The sequence below is a fragment of the Pempheris klunzingeri genome, chromosome 15, assembly GCF_042242105.1.
Source record: "Pempheris klunzingeri isolate RE-2024b chromosome 15, fPemKlu1.hap1, whole genome shotgun sequence".
Classification (NCBI taxonomy): Eukaryota; Metazoa; Chordata; class Actinopteri; order Acropomatiformes; family Pempheridae; genus Pempheris; species Pempheris klunzingeri.
The window spans coordinates 350,001-365,000 of record NC_092026.1 but is presented as its reverse complement, the minus strand read 5'-3'; the positions used below and the strand labels follow the sequence as shown (position 1 = coordinate 365,000).

The following is a 15,000-nucleotide window of genomic DNA, read 5'->3' as shown; positions in this document are numbered from 1 at the left end:
CTAAAGTTGAAATAACTTTTGGTCTCCTGGGTGAAAGTCCTGTGTTGTTAATCAATAATGTCAAAAAGGTTATTTCACTTAGTTCTGTGAAATCAGCCACAGAAATAGCTACGACAAGCTATTAGGTATAACATGAACCCATCATGAGCCGTAGCATTAGCTATAACATTAGCCGTAGCATTAGCTATAACATTAGCCGTAGCATTAGCTATAACATTAGCCGTAGCATTAACTGTAACATTTGCCATAGCATTAGCTATGACATTAGCCACAGCATTAGCCGTAACATTAGCAGTAACATTAGCCACAGCATTAGCCGTAACATTAGCAGTAACATTAGCCACAGCATTAACTGTAACATTAGCCGTATCATTAGCAGTAACATTAGCAGTAACATTAGCCGTATCATTAGCAGTAACATTAGCAGTAACATTAGCCGTAACATTAGCAGTAACATTAGCAGTAACATTAGCAGTAACATTAGCCGTATCATTAGCAGTAACATTAGCAGTAACATTAGCCGTAACATTAGCCGTAACATTAGCAGTAACATTAGCCGTATCATTAGCAGTAACATTAGCAGTAACATTAGCAGTAACATTAGCAGTAACATTAGCCGTATCATTAGCAGTAACATTAGCAGTAACATTAGCCGTAACATTAGCCGTAACATTAGCAGTAACATTAGCCGTATCATTAGCAGTAACATTAGCAGTAACATTAGCCGTATCATTAGCAGTAACATTAGCAGTAACATTAGCAGTAACATTAGCCGTATCATTAGCCACACTCGCAGAACGTCCAGCAGCGGTGGCTACAGTCACAGTTGGTCTTAATGAAGCAGGATTGTCTTCAGGCGTGTCGTGTCGTTATTTTATTATTTGTTGTACTTTTCTATCACTTTGGGTTGTATGACTCTAACGGGTGAACAGGTAAGCCGGTGAGCAGGTACCGAGGATCTCTGCAGCCTCCAGGTGGCGCTCTGGGCACATCGGGGCTGTGAAGTTGAAGACAGCCGGAGACGTGAGGACCACTGAGAGACCATGAGGCTGAGGACACACACACACACACACACACACACACACACACACACACACACACACACACACACACACACACACACACACACACACACACACACACACACACACACACACACACACACACACACACACACACACACACACACACGGTTTAGGACAGACCTACAGTTTTCTTTTTGACCTTCCACCTTCTGATTACTTTGTTTGTTGCTGTGATGCTGGATCAGTGACTCTCTCACCACCAGGGGGTGCTCCACGCTGTAACCCTTCGCAGAATGAGTCTTCACGTTACCAGCGATCGGATACGACATCCCATGACTGCAGAGAGAAGAAGAGCTTTTCTATAGATGGAGAATCGCCTGGACGCCCAGGAGCTCAGAGCTCAAACCGTGAGGCCAGTTGTTAAGAATGAGAAAATTATTTGTAGACTGAGTGAACTTCTATATTTCAGTTTTCCTTCATCATGATGGAGGGTTGGTTACGTTCAGGCACCAAACCACTGGGTTAGGTTTAGGAACCGATGATGGTTTGGCTTAAAATAATAAGTCAAATACATTTAATACAAAATATACTCTTTCTAACACGCACCTGCAAATACCATCTATTGGAAACCTGTTTCACTGCAGTTCATACTGGGCTGTGAGCTCAGTGGCATCACAACCTGTACGACCTGATCAACCTCATCAGCCCTGAAACCCGTCCCTATCATAAACGTTTCCTATGTTTCTGGTGAACATGTCCAGCAAAGCATCAACTGTTTCGGTGTTTCTGTTGGTTATAGTTTTAATAAATCTGCAGTCTAAAGGCTTTTTAAGGTTTTTTACCACTTGAAAACCACGAAGCCGACAACATACAAATTCTCACCACAGATGAACACCAGCGTTTCCAAAGCCAATGCCGGCGAACACGCTGGCCAGGTGCATGCTGGACCGAGCCTCAAGATCCTCGGGGTCCCGCACCGCCCTGTAATCAATCAATCAATCAATCAATCAAGCGCTTAACCAGTCAATCAGACACCCTGTTAGCAACAATCATGATACTGAGGTTTTCTGTTTTTTATTATTTACTACAAAGTTCACACCAGAATGTTTTACTTTCAGCTGATCAAAATCTGTTTTCCTTATTTTATTTCTTTTATATTTTTCACATTTCAAGTTAGTTGTTTTTAATAATTATTTAAAAATACTGTAGTCTTCATTTAATCTGTGATTGTTCTACTTTGATTTTCATTTTAACTTTATTTTTTTAACAACTGTTCGGACCTAAACGTTTCTAAAGTCATCCACAGTGTGCAGGATTAGCTGTTTTTTGAAAAATGTATCTGTTTCTCAAATATTTCTCAGATACCTAGATATTAAAATATTTGTCAGGACATTGAACAGGATTAATTTTATAAACCGGCAACCTTCTACAGTCTGTAAAAACACTCAAACAAACGTCAGTGATAAACGGTGGAACCAGCAGCTCTGGTCTGGATTAAGACTTCAGTGGAGTTCCTCAGGGAGCCTGTTCGGGTCTCCAGTTAATTTAACATTTATGTACCGTTTCATGTACTTGGCGACCACGTGGAGGGCGTGGCGGGACCAGACGTCACTGATGGGGTTGCTGCCCTGGTAGGCGGGGCGGTTGATGGGGTTGGCGGGGCATGGGCTCCTCTGATTGTAAGGCAGAGCGGTGTACGACTCCAGGGCATGACTGAGGGAAATAGAACAGGTTATTATTATATCATCTTTGTCATTTAGTGAGTCCCACCTACTGGACAGTTATTCACCACATGGTCAAAATAAGAATGATAATAATAATACAGTAATAAATACTAAACAGATAACAAGTGTGTGTGTGTGTGTGTGTGTGTGTGTAAAACAAAATACATTTGGAAAAAAGTTTTAAAAACATAAAAATGTATAACAATATTACATGTACATGATGAACCACAAACAATTTGAATAAAAAATTAAAATCACTAATACATTGAATTTTTTTCTGTCAAGTAAAACATAAAAAGGATAATAATATAATAATGATGATGATAATGATGATGATAATAATGATGATGATAATGATGATGATAATAATGATGTTAATAATGATGATAATAATGATGATGATAATGATAATGATGATAATAATGATGATGATAATGATGTTAATAATGATAATAATAATGATGATAATAATGATGATGATAATGATAATAATGATGATGATGATGATAATAATGATGATAATAATGATGATGATAATGATGATGATAATGATGATAATAATGATGATAATAATGATGATGATAATAATGATGTTAATAATGATAATAATGATGATAATAATGATGATAATGATAATGATAATAATGATGTTAATAATGATAATAATGATGATGATAATGATAATAATGATGTTAATGATAACAATGATGATAATAATGATAATGATAATAATGATGATGATAATGATAATAATGATGTTAATGATAACAATGATGATAATAATGATAATAATAATGATGATAATGATAATAATGATAATGATAATAATGATGTTAATGATAATGATGATAATAATGATGATAATGATAATAATGATGTTAATGATAATAATGATAATAATAATGATAATAATGATGATAATAATGATGATAATGATAATAATGATGTTAATGATAATGATGATAATAATGATGATAATGATAATAATGATAATGATAATAATGATAATAATGATGTTAATGATAATAATGATAATAATAATGATAATAATGATGTTAATGATAATAATGATGATAATAATGACGATAATGATAATATTGATAATAATGATGTTAATGATAATAAACGGAGGTAATTACATGTTTTGAGAGTAAAATGGAAGCTGTTGACTTCTGTTCTGACTGAGCGGTTTATGTTCTGTCCTTCGTGTCTTTATTGCCTCATAAAGTCACGTCATGTGACTTAACGTTGCGTCACGTTAACTGTGGCCTTAACACCGTCTGCGGGGTCAGAGGTCACCTCCCCACCCACCAGGTGTGCCGGTAACCTGGGCATCAGCAGCTAATGCTGACAGCGGTCGTCCTTCACCATCCAGCCTTCACCTGCCCAGCCATCGCATCAGAGATCATGTGATCTGGTCCTTTAGTCTGATGGATCAGAACTGATCAGGTGACATCATGGACAGAATCAGCCAATCAGCTTTCTGTTCTCTGAGTGTTATTGACAGTTAATAACCTGATGGACGGATCATTAGATTATCAGATTAGCAGTGTTAGAACACTTCCAATAAATCCATCATCATCATCATCATCATCATCATCATCATCATCATCCTCATCATCATCCATCAGACTGACCAGAGGACATCGAAGCCGCTGTTGGCGGCGACTCTCTCGGGCATGCTCAGTGTGTGCGTTGGGTCGACGATGCCCAGCGTGGGTCTGATGGCTCTGCTGGCGATACCTGAACACAGACGACCAATCACGGCTCAGACGGACACTCCGATGTCACCACGTCTGTCACGTCAATCAGCTGACTGCAACATTCAAAGCGTCCTCACCTGTTTTTGCTTTCAGAGGCTCATAGTCAAAGATGGCGACTCCGGTGGTCTCACTTCCTGTCCCCGCGGTCGTGGGAACTGAAGGTGGAAGAGAAGGACAGTTTAGTCACATGGTCAGACGGTTTACAGGTAACACCTTCAGTGAGCAGGTCATTAGAAACATGACGGACGGCGAGCTCACCTGGATCTGGAACTCAATATAATAACTAAATGTGCCAAATACAAAAAATAGGATTTGTTGCATTAAAATATTTGGCAGCACAGAAGTGAAGAAGAATGAACGAGACTTAAAGTTCATTAAATTCATATTTTCATTCAGTTATAATTGAAATCATTTTTAGTTTTTAAACTAATTTGATAAAATATGAATGTTTGGGAATAAAAACGGGAGGAAAACATTTTATTAATATAATCAATAATCTTTTACATCCATTAATACAATCTATTGAATTTAATGAAATAACTGAAACTGTTTAGGATTTAATCTCAATCATAAAACCAATGTAAACTAGTTTTATCATTAAAATTAGTCAATCAATCAGTTATCAATACGTGATCTTGATCATTAAACCATCAGCTGTCAATCGTCTGACCCCGCCCCCCCACCCCTCACCGTCCTATCAGCCTCCACCTCTGTTGTAACCGTGGTAACCTGAGCGCTGTACCTGCGATGAGCGGCTTCAGTGCCCCGGTGATCGGCTTCCCTTTACCGATCGGAGCATTGACGAAGTCCAGGAAGTCTGCATCGGGATGACACGCGTACAGATTGGCTGCTTTACACGTGTCAATCACAGAGCCGCCGCCCACCGCCACAAACACGTCAAAGGAGTTGTTTTTAGCAAACGAGATGGCGTCTTTAAAACTGTGACACAGAAAAAACACTTTCAGTTCAAATTACATTATTTTTATTCTACAAGCTTCAGGTGAGTAAGACGGGAGTGACCTCATCACCGCCGCTCACCGCGTGTCACACCTGCAGTGGACTCCCCTTTGACGGAAGAACTCCCCTTTAACGGGAAGAACTCCCCTTTGAGGGAAGAACTCCCCTTTGACGGAAGAACTCCCCTTTAATGGGAAGAACTCCCCTTTGACGGAAGAACTCCCCTTTAACGGGAAGAACTCCCCTTTGACGGAAGAACTCCCCTTTAATGGGAAGAACTCCCCTTTGACGGAAGAACTCCCCTTTAATGGGAAGAACTCCCCTTTAACGGGAAGAACTCCCCTTTGACGGAAGAACTCCCCTTTGACGGAAGAACTCCCCTTTAATGGGAAGAACTCCCCTTTGACGGGAAGAACTCCCCTTTGAGGGAAGAACTCCCCTTTAACCGGAAGAACTCCCCTTTGACGGAAGAACTCCCCTTTGAGGGAAGAACTCCCCTTTAACCAGAAGAACTCCCCTTTGAGGGAAGAACTCCCCTTTAAAGGGAAGAACTCCCCTTTGAGGGAAGAACTCCCCTTTAAAGGGAAGAACTCCCCTTTGAGGGAAGAACTCCCCTTTAACGGAAGAACTCCTCTTTGAGGGAAGAACTCCCCTTTAACGGGAAGAACTCCCCTTTAAAGGGAAGAACTCCCCTTTGACGGGAAGAAGTTCCCTTTAACCGGAAGAACTCCCCTTTGACGGGAAGAACTCCCCTTTAACCGGAAGAACTCCCCTTTAACCGGAAGAACTCCCCTTTGACGGGAAGAACTCCCCTTTGAGGGAAGAACTCCCCTTTAACCGGAAGAACTCCCCTTTGACGGGAAGAACTCCCCTTTGAGGGAAGAACTCCCCTTTGGGGGAAGAACTCCCCTTTAAAGAGAAGAACTCCCCTTTAACGGAAAAGAACTCCCCTTTGGGGGAAGAACTCCCCTTTGACGGAAGAACTCCCCTTTAATGGGAAGAACTCCCCTTTGACGGAAGAACTCCCCTTTAACGGGAAGAACTCCCCTTTGACGGAAGAACTCCCCTTTAATGGGAAGAACTCTCCTTTGACGGAAGAACTCCCCTTTGACGGAAGAACTCCCCTTTAATGGGAAGAACTCCCCTTTGACGGAAGAACTCCCCTTTAATGGGAAGAACTCCCCTTTAACGGGAAGAACTCCCCTTTGACGGAAGAACTCCCCTTTGACGGAAGAACTCCCCTTTAATGGGAAGAACTCCCCTTTGAGGGAAGAACTCCCCTTTAACCGGAAGAACTCCCCTTTGACGGAAGAACTCCCCTTTGAGGGAAGAACTCCCCTTTAACCAGAAGAACTCCCCTTTGAGGGAAGAACTCCCCTTTAAAGGGAAGAACTCCCCTTTGACGGAAGAACTCCCCTTTAACGGAAGAACTCCCCTTTAACGGAAGAACTCCTCTTTGAGGGAAGAACTCCCCTTTAACGGGAAGAACTCCCCTTTGACGGGAAGAACTCCCCTTTGACGGGAAGAAGTTCCCTTTAACCGGAAGAACTCCCCTTTGACGGGAAGAACTCCCCTTTGAGGGAAGAACTCCCCTTTAACCGGAAGAACTCCCCTTTAACCGGAAGAACTCCCCTTTGACGGGAAGAACTCCCCTTTGAGGGAAGAACTCCCCTTTAACCGGAAGAACTCCCCTTTGACGGGAAGAACTCCCCTTTGAGGGAAGAACTCCCCTTTGGGGGAAGAACTCCCCTTTAAAGAGAAGAACTCCCCTTTAACGGAAAAGAACTCCCCTTTGGGGGAAGAACTCCCCTTTGACGGAAGAACTCCCCTTTAAAGAGAAGAACTCCCCTTTAACGGAAAAGAACTCCCCTTTGGAGGAAGAACTCCCCTTTAAAGGGAAGAACTCCCCTTTAACGGAAGAACTCCCCTTTGGGGGAGGAAACCTCAAACAGAACCAGGCTCGGGGGGGGGGGGGGGGGGGTCTATTGATTGATTCAATCATCATCAATAAGGAAATACTTTCAGGATAAAGGATTTGACCCCAAAACGGTCACGGGGTGAAATATACTACATACTGCACTAAATATGTGTCCTTATAAGAACATAAAGGTTGAGACGAGCCTCTAAACGCACACCTGTGGACACCTGGGAGTCCACAGACCATTACTGTCCTTCACGTTGGGACCAGTGAGTCGTCACAACGCAGCGTGGAACCAGGTTTGTGTCCCCATAATGTATAAAGACCAACGCACACTACCGTGTGTCTTGATGTCAGGAAGTGATGGACTAAATGACTCCAGTGTCGTCTCCACCTGGACACCTAGCAGCCAATCAGACGGTACCTTACCTGTGACACTGTGTCTCACCTGGTGTCGGTGGGCTCCACCCGGACGTCGTCGTAGACTTTGTAGCGGACTCCGTTCTTGGCCAGAGACTCCAGGACGGCCTTCACCGGAGGGAGGCGGGACAAGTTCTTGTCTGTCATAAGACAGACGTCGCGAGCTCCGAGGTTCTGCAGGTCCTGCAGGAGAACCGGAGACACCACAACCGCTTTTATCCTCCAGAACCAGAGACTGAAGCCACGGACATGAAAACTGATGATCCAAAATGTTCCAAATGTTTCAAATCCAGACTGCTGGTTTATTTGTGTGTGAAAGCAAAGGTAAAGGTGTGTTCAGGTGTGAGCCGGACTTCTGACGAGGTTTATGGTCACCTGATAAACACGGCTCTCAGGTCTGTGCGTTTGGTCAAGGCCGAGTCAAAGTTCACCGAAGCTGAACTCTGCAGGCGTGTTGATGAACATCACCTCCACAGATAACATCGATCCCACTGAGAGTAAAGGGCAACTCTGGTGTTTTTATCTGTACATAGGAGTTAGTAGGCAGGATCACAGTAGGTCCACTAAAAGGGCTTGTTTGATCCACTGCCAGGCTCAGAGTGTTATTCTAAGTGTGTGACAGCATCATGGAAAGGATCCCTACAGAGAGAGACCTGGAAGATCCTTTTGGTTTAACCACAAACAGCACACACACCAGACTACATTCACTAAAACAGGGATTTTAGAGCTGCTGCCTCCATCAGTCAGTGTGTTGGTGTTACTGTGTGACTTTGGATAGAGGTAATGACATAAATTAATCTGCTACTGACGATGATGATGATGGTGTGTGGTTACCATGCCGATCTCTCTGCTGACTCCTTCTCCATATCGGATGTTGGAACTCGCCATCTGAAACACAACAACAACAACAAATCACAACCTTGACCAGGTCAGAGGCTGAATAAACACAGTCTCTTTCATCATGACTGTGATTCAGCAGGTCACCAGTAGTCCAGGACAGACGCACCGCTTTGGATCATATGACTGTGTAAACATGTCAAAGTGAGTAAATGGGCACAACTTTATTTTGAGACTCACTTATTGATCTTTTTTAAACACACTGTGGACGTTCACATCATACTGAAGAATCGTTTCGACATTGAATCACAATTTTATAACTATAACTTTGAGTCACCTTTTCTAAAATCTTTTTGACTCTGTTACAAACCAACAGCTGAGTTTGTACAAAACTACATGAGCCGACTTTTTTTAAACTGAGTCTGGTGTGAGTTACCTCGAAGGCGTAGTCTGTTTTACGGACGGTGCAGGTTTCAGCTCCGGCACCTGCAGAAGAAACTCATGAAAATATCTGGGTATTGATTACTGATCAACAATCAATCAGAGTCTAAGAGATGATTGACACACATGGTTATCAACAGCCTGGAGGTTATCAGCCAGTAAATCTCCAGCACTCATTGATCAGCAGAGGTTAAATATTGATTTGTACTTAACGTGTGTGTGTGTGTGTGTGTGTGTGTGTGTGTGTGTGTGTGTGTGTGTACCTTGGTGGAAGGTGTTGGAGTGAGCGGGACATCTGCACCTGTTCACACAAAACATTCAAACACAGCAGAACTCCATTCAAAACTCTGGCAGGTTTGTGACGGGTTAATATTCTAATCTACAGTTTGTATAAAGACTCCTGAACATCTCTGAGTCACAGAAACAGTTTAAAACCCCCCAAATATTCATCCTCAAGCCGGAAAAACTGATTCACTTCAGCACTTTTTCAGGTTTTGTTGTCGCAGCTCAGAGCCTGAGGTTTATAAAAATGATGTTTTTCCAAGCAGAGTTCTGCATGGATGGTTTAAGAGAGCTTAAAAGAGCTCCGTGGAGACCTTAACCCAGAGACCTTGTCTAAAGTCAAGGTCAGACGGGGGTCTAATGCTCTGTGGGGAGACTTCTGGACTAAGACCTGGTCTCATGTGGCCTCTGGGGTATCTCACAATTAAAACAAAGACTTCCCAAAGTCCTCGGAGTCTCTGAGCTGATGGAGTCCAGCTTTAGCAGGTCGCTTGTGTGACAAACAAGATTAAAAATGAGATTTCAGTTTTTCACGGATCTAAAACAGGGTCTACATCCCTCTGTAGGGTCTGACCCAGTCCAGGTCTGACTGGTCTCACTGAGCTGGTTCTGGATCCAGACCTGCTGTAACCTGGGCTTTTTCTGAACTTAAATGCTGAACTCAAGGTTTTGCAGCTCTGAAGGAGCTAAAAGACGGTTTAGCTGGGTCTCCAGGTAAAGTGACGTCACCTCTGTCATCATGTATGTCACATAAACGACACCATGTTTACTTCTCTCCATGCAGACTTTGTAAAAGCACTTTTTAAAGTACATGTAAATACTTTCCAGTGCGCCACATGTCTGCCGAGAGCGAAAAGACTTCGCCCTGAGCAGGAGCCGGTGTTCGGCTGAGCTCTGCTCGGCGGTCCGCCTCCGTCTTCACGGAAACACTTTGAAATTGGCTCATTTTTTAAAGGAGTTTGGCGTCGCCGTCTCCAGACAACAAACCGACTGTTTACTTGTGTTTCCTCCGACATGACGTCACCGTCAGGCTCAATCTGACCAATCAAATTGATGCAGTGGATCAAACTTACGCCGCGCGCTCCAGCTGTCTGAGCAGGTGAACCACTCGGTCCCGTCCGGCCATCCTGCTGCGGGTCGGTGAGTGAGTCGGTGAGTCGGTGTGACCTGCAGACCTACGGTCAATAACCAGTCAAGTCAACGTCACGCCGCTTCCGCTTCCACTTTTCAAAATAAAGGCCTCACTCTGTGCCTCCAAGTTTAAGTACCTTAAAACCCCCACTGATGATGACGTCACTGAGGTATATGCCACATGTAACTGTAAGACAGTATAAATGTCACTAAATGTAATGTAAAATAAATGCAACTACTACTTAATGTTAAATAACTGAATTTTTTACTTATTCAACTTACAAATATTACATATATATTTGCATAGATGTAAAAAAAATCTGTTTGTTATTATAACATAAATCCTTTTAACTTGTCAGGTTATGAAACCCACATTACTCCATCAATCAACGATCAAACGTCGACACTTTGGCATATTTAGCTCCGTGTTTGGTGTCAAAATGCCGACATAGATCGTACCCTTTGACAACCGCCTCATAACACAAAAGACATGCTGGTTTTTCTCCTTGAAGCACAAACATGTATTCGCCTTCCCATCTTTCTTGAAACAGCCTTCCATCCGCATCAGTTTTTCTCTTCCTGGGCATTTTGGGTCATTGTTTGTATTTCTAAATTCACTTTGTGGGTAACATAATCGGCATGCATTATGGGAAATGTAGTTTATGGTCGATGCACCCTTTAAATTTTTTTATTTTAATACAATCAGACCTTTTAAGCTCTCGCGGGCCACATTTGGCCCACAGGCCTTGAGTTTGACACATATGGATTAGAGGGTTTAAAGCACCGAGTTGACTCCTGGTCCTACAGCGTCCAATCAGCCTATTGATGAGCGCTGCCGCTCCACATGACGCACTGACAAGTTTTATGTGTTTGCTAGAAAAGTAAAGACTTGTTTAACTCCCGACCTGGACTGACTCAACATGGCACCTCAGTATCAGTGTCTCTCACACTGACCTTTGCAGCGCCATGTTTCTACGGCTGCCCACATTGGACAAACATGACCTTTCATGCTTGGATTCGATGGTGTGAACACAACAGCTGGAAGACGAAGAGGAGGCAACAGGAGGAAGACCGCTGTTGTGACAGACTGAGGAGAACACAAAGGGAGCCTGAGTCCTCGTGGGCCACCGTAGGTTCTCCTACAGCCGGTCCTTCAGTCACCAACATTAATGTTCCCTAACTTTAATAACACCTGAAATTCACAAAGGGCTTTTCAAACCAAAGTGTTTTTAAGGGTTTAGTTTATCTGTGGATCCGCTGGGTGTAAATACTGAAGGTCAGAGGTCAGAGCGGTGACAGCGTTCTGACACATCGACCTTTAAACAAACCTCCGACTGTCCACTCGCCTCAGGGCTGCATGTGATCTCATTTAGACGACTTCACTTTACAAACCACCATTTAGCTGTTCTTACTGTCTCTTCCTTTCCTCTGCTGACATTTATGATAGTTAATAGTCAATAGATAAGTTAACAAGTGAAGAGTGTTTCCAGGAATAACATCCTGTCACCAGACTACAGCAGTAAAACGATGACTTCTCTCTGAAACATGTGCTCGGACATTAAAAGCTGATGAAGGTGGTGCTGAGGTGAATCAGGCTGTTTTCATTTCCTAAGCAGCTCCGCTTCCTGTGTCTCCCTGTGTCTCCCTTTGTCTCCCTGTGTCTCCCTGTGTCTCCCTGTGTCTCCCTTTGTCTCCCTGTGTCTCCCCTTGTCTCCCCTTGTCTCCCCGTGTCTCCCCGTGTCTCCCCTTGTCTCCCTGTGTCTCCCCGTGTCTCCCCTTGTCTCCCCGTGTCTCCCCTTGTCTCCCCGTGTCTCCCCTTGTCTCCCCGTGTCTCCCCGTGTCTCCCCTTGTCTCCCCGTGTCTCCCCTTGTCTCCCCTTGTCTCCCCGTGTCTCCCCTTGTCTCCCCTTGTCTCCCTGTGTCTCCCCGTGTCTCCCCTTGTCTCCCCGTGTCTCCCCGTGTCTCCCCTTGTCTCCCCGTGTCTCCCCTTGTCTCCCCGTGTCTCCCCTTGTCTCCCCGTGTCTCCCCGTGTCTCCCCTTGTCTCCCCGTGTCTCCCCTTGTCTCCCCGTGTCTCCCCTTGTCTCCCCGTGTCTCCCCTTGTCTCCCCTTGTCTCCCTGTGTCTCCCTGTGTCTCCCCTTGTCTCCCCGTGTCTCCCCGTGTCTCCCCTTGTCTCCCCGTGTCTCCCCGTGTCTCCCCTTGTCTCCCCGTGTCTCCCCGTGTCTCCCCTTGTCTCCCCGTGTCTCCCCGTGTCTCCCCTTGTCTCCCCGTGTCTCCCCGTGTCTCCCCTTGTCTCCCCGTGTCTCCCCGTGTCTCCCCGTGTCTCCCCGTGTCTCCCCGTGTCTCCCCTTGTCTCCCCGTGTCTCCCCTTGTCTCCCCGTGTCTCCCCTTGTCTCCCCGTGTCTCCCCGTGTCTCCCCTTGTCTCCCCGTGTCTCCCCGTGTCTCCCTTTGTCTCCCTGTGTCTCCCCTTGTCTCCCCGTGTCTCCCCGTGTCTCCCCTTGTCTCCCCGTGTCTCCCCTTGTCTCCCCGTGTCTCCCCGTGTCTCCCCGTGTCTCCCCTTGTCTCCCTGTGTCTCCCTGTGTCTCCCTTTGTCTCCCTTTGTCTCCCTGTGTCTCCCCGTGTCTCCCCGTGTCTCCCCTTGTCTCCCCGTGTCTCCCCGTGTCTCCCCTTGTCTCCCCGTGTCTCCCCTTGTCTCCCCTTGTCTCCCCGTGTCTCCCCTTGTCTCCCCGTGTCTCCCTTTGTCTCCCCTTGTCTCCCCGTGTCTCCCCTTGTCTCCCCGTGTCTCCCCTTGTCTCCCCTTGTCTCCCCGTGTCTCCCCTTGTCTCCCCGTGTCTCCCCGTGTCTCCCCTTGTCTCCCCGTGTCTCCCCTTGTCTCCCCGTGTCTCCCCGTGTCTCCCCTTGTCTCCCCTTGTCTCCCCGTGTCTCCCCGTGTCTCCCCGTGTCTCCCCTTGTCTCCCCGTGTCTCCCCTTGTCTCCCTGTGTCTCCCCTTGTCTCCCCGTGTCTCCCCGTGTCTCCCCGTGTCTCCCCTTGTCTCCCCGTGTCTCCCTTTGTCTCCCCGTGTCTCCCCTTGTCTCCCCGTGTCTCCCCTTGTCTCCCCGTGTCTCCCCGTGTCTCCCCGTGTCTCCCCTTGTCTCCCCGTGTCTCCCCGTGTCTCCCCTTGTCTCCCCGTGTCTCCCCGTGTCTCCCCTTGTCTCCCCGTGTCTCCCCGTGTCTCCCCTTGTCTCCCCGTGTCTCCCCGTGTCTCCCCTTGTCTCCCCGTGTCTCCCCGTGTCTCCCCTTGTCTCCCCGTGTCTCCCCGTGTCTCCCCTTGTCTCCCCGTGTCTCCCCGTGTCTCCCCGTGTCTCCCCGTGTCTCCCCTTGTCTCCCCGTGTCTCCCCGTGTCTCCCCTTGTCTCCCCGTGTCTCCCCGTGTCTCCCCTTGTCTCCCCGTGTCTCCCCGTGTCTCCCCGTGTCTCCCCTTGTCTCCCCGTGTCTCCCCTTGTCTCCCCGTGTCTCCCCGTGTCTCCCCTTGTCTCCCCGTGTCTCCCCGTGTCTCCCTTTGTCTCCCTGTGTCTCCCCTTGTCTCCCCGTGTCTCCCCGTGTCTCCCCGTGTCTCCCCTTGTCTCCCCGTGTCTCCCCGTGTCTCCCCTTGTCTCCCCGTGTCTCCCCGTGTCTCCCCGTGTCTCCCCTTGTCTCCCCGTGTCTCCCCGTGTCTCCCCGTGTCTCCCTTTGTCTCCCTTTGTCTCCCCGTGTCTCCCCGTGTCTCCCCGTGTCTCCCCGTGTCTCCTTGTGTCTCCTGTGTCTCCCCTTGTCTCCCCGTGTCTCCCCGTGTCTCCCCTTGTCTCCCCGTGTCTCCCCGTGTCTCCCCGTGTCTCCCCTTGTCTCCCCGTGTCTCCCCGTGTCTCCCCTTGTCTCCCCTTGTCTCCCCGTGTCTCCCCGTGTCTCCCCGTGTCTCCCCGTGTCTCCCCTTGTCTCCCCGTGTCTCCCCGTGTCTCCCCGTGTCTCCCCTTGTCTCCCCGTGTCTCCCCGTGTCTCCCCTTGTCTCCCCGTGTCTCCCCGTGTCTCCCCTTGTCTCCCCTTGTCTCCCCGTGTCTCCCCGTGTCTCCCCGTGTCTCCCCTTGTCTCCCCGTGTCTCCCCGTGTCTCCCCTTGTCTCCCCGTGTCTCCCCGTGTCTCCCCGTGTCTCCCCTTGTCTCCCCGTGTCTCCCCGTGTCTCCCCGTGTCTCCCCTTGTCTCCCCGTGTCTCCCCGTGTCTCCCCTTGTCTCCCCGTGTCTCCCTTTGTCTCCCCGTGTCTCCCCTTGTCTCCCCGTGTCTCCCCTTGTCTCCCCTTGTCTCCCCGTGTCTCCCCGTGTCTCCCCGTGTCTCCCCTTGTCTCCCCGTGTCTCCCCGTGTCTCCCCGTGTCTCCCCGTGTCTCCCCTTGTCTCCCCGTGTCTCCCCGTGTCTCCCCTTGTCTCCCCGTGTCTCCCTTTGTCTCCCCGTGTCTCCCTTTGTCTCCCCGTGTCTCCCCTTGTCTCCCCGTGTCT

At 47.1% G+C, this 15,000-nt stretch overlaps 1 protein-coding gene across 1 annotated transcript in view; it reads right to left on the bottom strand.

Annotated features, from left to right (window-relative positions):
* The window catches only part of adhfe1 (alcohol dehydrogenase iron containing 1), an 11,313-nt gene extending 781 nt beyond the window's left edge, over positions 1 to 10,532 (bottom strand). The window contains exons 1-12 of the mRNA XM_070845113.1: positions 10,441 to 10,532; positions 9,349 to 9,386; positions 9,081 to 9,130; positions 8,642 to 8,695; positions 7,836 to 7,990; positions 5,255 to 5,451; positions 4,590 to 4,667; positions 4,387 to 4,492; positions 2,586 to 2,738; positions 1,908 to 2,006; positions 1,283 to 1,361; positions 953 to 1,049 (exon numbers count right to left, since the gene is read on the bottom strand). Of these exons, the coding sequence (XP_070701214.1) occupies positions 953 to 1,049; positions 1,283 to 1,361; positions 1,908 to 2,006; positions 2,586 to 2,738; positions 4,387 to 4,492; positions 4,590 to 4,667; positions 5,255 to 5,451; positions 7,836 to 7,990; positions 8,642 to 8,695; positions 9,081 to 9,130; positions 9,349 to 9,386; positions 10,441 to 10,493 (1,159 nt within the window). The 5' untranslated portion in view covers positions 10,494 to 10,532. The remainder of the gene's footprint in view (positions 1 to 952; positions 1,050 to 1,282; positions 1,362 to 1,907; positions 2,007 to 2,585; positions 2,739 to 4,386; positions 4,493 to 4,589; positions 4,668 to 5,254; positions 5,452 to 7,835; positions 7,991 to 8,641; positions 8,696 to 9,080; positions 9,131 to 9,348; positions 9,387 to 10,440) is intronic.
* Between the last annotated feature and the right edge of the window lie 4,468 nt (positions 10,533 to 15,000).